A 4015-nucleotide genomic window follows, 5' to 3' on the forward strand; every position below is an offset into this window, starting at 1 on the left:
GCCGGCGTAATTAACGAGCTGCGACTCACCAGCGCGGCGCCTCGCCGGGGGCAGCGGGCATCCCCCGGCCCGGTCCCCAGGCCAGCCTCTCCTAGCACTCATCAGGAAGGTAAGAAGTTTGCCGGAGCAAAAGGATTGCTCTTGCCAGGGGCAAAACCGGGGGACAGAAGCAAACCCAGGAGCTTCACCAAGTCCCCCCGTCCCCATGCACACGCAGCCCAGGGATGTTTCCAGGCAAACCAACCCACGCTTCGAGGTGAGGCCTCAGCCCGTCTCCTCTTGGCACCCCAACGCCGCTGCCCGTGGCAGTCCCAGCCACGGCACGTCCCCATGCCACCATGGGAGCCCGGGCAGGAGCTGAGACAGCAGCCATCCAAGCAGCAAGCTGTGCCAGAGCTAATCTCTCCTGCCTCTCGGTGGACTCCACGGTGATAAAATGATCCGTTTGGGATGAACAACAGTTTAAACACTTCTGAATGGGGACAGAGTCCAAGACCTGACCATAAAATCTGGTTTTCAAAGGGTTTAAAATAAATCCCATGCTGCCCTAGTCTTGCTATTTAAAGGGGATTATCTAAGAGGTTTAGGAGCACACAGTGCAAGACAACTTGTGCACCTAAATCCCCTCAAAGACCTTAGGAAATCCCTCCGCACTTCACCTACCGACTGGTCAGGGCTCACAGGACACCCTCCAGCTCTCACCGAGAGTTGCACCACATGCCCAGGGAAGTCAAAGGCTCCTGCCAGACGTGTGGGGTTCGTTCCCAGCCCCACAGCAGCACACACCGGATCTCCAGAGATGGTCCCCTCCTCACCCGCGACTGTGCTGCAGCTGTGCCCAGTGCGGGGGGGACGGACACGGGTATTGGTGCCATCGTCCCACAGCTGCCTCCATCGCCCCACAGAGCTGAGCCCCAGCACCCCACGAAATGGAAATCCAGCTGTGCCCGGTGAGATATCCCCCCTGTGGAAAAAGCCACCCTGTGCCACTCAGACGGTGAGGGTTTTTTAATAAATACCTTTCTTTTGCACAGAAATAGACCTAGTTTTACAGAATACAAACTGCAGGGATAACGACCGAGCATCAAAGACAGAGGATGCAGCGCGCCCTTCTGTCTCCCTTCGGTCTTTTCCAGGCTCTGACCCCGACGCTCGCTGTCCGGTCTTCCCATAACCGCGATTTGCTAAGGCCAAAAGGCAGAGTAAAGGCCTGGGAGGGGACAGACAAGGTGCCTGCAGCTGCAAACCCCACATGTCCTGCCCCGGGAGCGGCCACGCTGGGCAAGCCTCAGCTCTGGGCTGAGGGCACCTGCTGTGAGAGCATCGCTGGGACTGAGCGGGGTGCAGGCAGCCGATGGATGTTCAGTAGCCTTTCAGTGCTGGTGGAGAGACTGGTGCTGGGGTGAACACCGAGGGGTGGCACTGCTGGGAGTTTCTGGGCTACTCCTGGGGGATTGGTGAGCACAACCCCCTTTTTAATCCATCAGACATGACTGGGAAAGGACAGCCCCATTGCTTGGACCCCAAAAGCAGCTGCCCAGGAAAAGGTGACACTGGTTCCACAGCAAAGCACCTGGCTCTGCCCTGCCCTGGCTCCACAATCACCTGGTGGCACAACAGGGTTTGGCCCTATTCCCGACCCACTGGCATCGCTGGGTCGTGGCATGATCAGTCAGCTCTCACCTCTGCAGCCACGTCTGTCAGCAGGCCCTCCATGCCATGGCCATGGCCACCAAGTACTCTGCCCACCACAGGGGCCTGGAGGAGAGTGGAGTCTCTTATTCCCCTTTACCTGCTCTGGAGGACAAAGAGCCCCAAAGAGAAGGGCCAGGCAGGACAAAGAGGTTTGCGGTAGGGAGAGGGGAAGCTTGGCCCATCTGCAGGCTCCCTGTGCCGGCATCCCACCTCTGGGGCAGGCACCGGACAGGCCACACTCCAGGAAAGAGGAGCATCACCACCACTTAAAGCCATGGGACCACCTTTGGCTCAAGGTCAGAGATAACCCCATTGGGCAGCTCTGCCCGCAGTCAGACCTCTAGCTGCCCGGCACCCCACAGGGGGAAAGCAGAGAGCATCAGGAAAAGGACCTACTACTCCAAAGTCACTTACCTCACATACAAGACCACCACAAGCCTTTCCCCCTTTCCAAAGCTATCTAGGACATCAGAGAGCACCTCCCTGACTGCTCCTCCCTGATCTCCAGACAGCAAATACCGCTACAGGCACTGCAGGATGGACCAGGCTCCCCACTCCCACCTGGCAGCAAACCCACACAAGGGAGGCACTTTCTCCCCAAACACAGAGCATGGACACTGATTGTGGGGATAGACAGAAATTTGCTGCACCCCTCCTGCATCCCCAACTCCTAATCAGGGCCCCGAGCAGCAAAACAGGGCCTGGTGAGGACATGGGGTAAGGCTGAGCAGCGCCCCAGGGATGCAGCGAGGCTGTTCTAACCATGGGAAATGTTATGTCTATTCGAGGGGAAAGTGAGGAAATCAAATGCACCGTGGGGAGACCCCCGCATTGAGCCAGGAACAGGCTGCCACTCTGCCCTGGCTGCTACAGCACTTACGTGAGCGGGAAGTGACAGGGGCAGGAGACAGCTGGCTGACTCCAGAGCCATCTCCCCAGCCCAGCCTCACCCCGCTTGGGGACAGCTATTTTTGGTTGGGAGGGTAAGGCTATTGTGTGATGGCACCAGCTTGTACAGGTGAGACAGGGTGCTGACTGGCACCTGAAGGGGGTCCCAGGCACGGCGAAGGGAGGGTGGGTGGGTGAGTGTGAGTGTGTGAAGAGGCAGGAGGCAGGCAGACCTGCTATTTGCCCGCGGCAGGGACAGTGGCCACGATCTCTTCATACTTGGGTGGCGGGTCATTGTAGGAGATGCTGGTCTCTTCACCACTGCTGCTCTCTGGGTGTCCTGTCACCTCCTCATAGGAAGGTGGAGGGGTGGCGCTGGACAGTCTGGAGAGGACGGAGACCGAATGCTCCGGCGGGTAGAGGGTGCCATCTTGCTGGGGGGTGCCCCCAGCTCTGCCATCTCCAGCCACCCGGTTGCTCGCTTCTCGCTGATACTGGGTTTCCCCTTGGCTTTGCGACCGCTCCCGGTACACCATGACCCGGGGAAGGCTACGTCCCGTTCGGCTGGCCAGGTAACGGTTCTGGGCATAGGAAGGGCGGTGGCGGGTGGCCTTTTGGAGCTGGCACCTCCAGATGATGAAGAGGGCAATGACTATCAGAAGAGCCACTCCCAAGAGGGGCACCACCACATACATAGCATCTGAGCGCTCTGTGCTGTGCCCGGGGTCCTTGACAGAGTAGACAGAGTTGGTGTAGCCCTTCCAAAACTCCATCTGTGGCAGGAACAGAGAAAAAAATCATGTGCTGTAGGTGGGACAAGCACCCCCTGACCACCACCAGCAGTAATCACTGCCCTCCCCAGGCCCACAAAAGAGGCAGTTTTCCAGCCCTCCCCACCACTCTCACCAGGGCTGCCAGCACCTGATGCGCTGTGGGAACCAACACAAAAGATCATGGGAACATCCCTCAACAGCGGCCAACAGCCCCCACACCAAGCAGGGAGAAATTTGGCTAACACCAACCCCAGCCTGAAAAGTCAGGGACAACAGCACAAATTTCCCACACATGCCATGGGAGTGCCAGCTCAACCTGCAGCTGTGAGCAGGGTGTCCTGGCAATACCAAGGTGCGGGCATTGCCTGGGAAGGGAAAGTCATGCTGGAAAGCGAGGCCACAGCATGCTGCCTGCAGACAGAAGAGGACAAAGGGAACAGGAGAGGCTGTTCCCCCTGTGCTTTCCTTCTCTGCCCCCAGCTTGCTAAGGCGTAAGCCCTCACAAATCCACTGGGGAGCAGGGCAGGACTAACGCACCGTCTTCTCCTTGTTCTCGAACACTTCCTTGACCTCCTCATAGCTGCAGACCTCCTCAATGCACTCCCGCTCGATGGTGCCTTGCCGGATCTCCTCCAGGAAGCTGTTGGCTCGGGGAAAGC

General features: G+C 58.5%; 1 protein-coding gene across 1 annotated transcript; it reads right to left on the bottom strand.

Annotated features, from left to right (window-relative positions):
* Positions 1 to 2819: 2819 nt before the first annotated feature.
* Positions 2820 to 4007, bottom strand: PRRG3 (proline rich Gla (G-carboxyglutamic acid) 3 (transmembrane); the record flags this gene model as incomplete). Its single annotated transcript, XM_009331627.1, has 2 exons — positions 2820 to 3356; positions 3894 to 4007. Coding segments are annotated over 2 exons (651 nt in total), but the record flags the coding sequence as incomplete, so codon positions are not given.
* Between the last annotated feature and the right edge of the window lie 8 nt (positions 4008 to 4015).

This window comes from Pygoscelis adeliae, unplaced genomic scaffold, assembly GCF_000699105.1.
Source record: "Pygoscelis adeliae isolate BGI_AS28 unplaced genomic scaffold, ASM69910v1 Scaffold79, whole genome shotgun sequence".
Classification (NCBI taxonomy): domain Eukaryota; kingdom Metazoa; phylum Chordata; class Aves; order Sphenisciformes; family Spheniscidae; genus Pygoscelis; species Pygoscelis adeliae.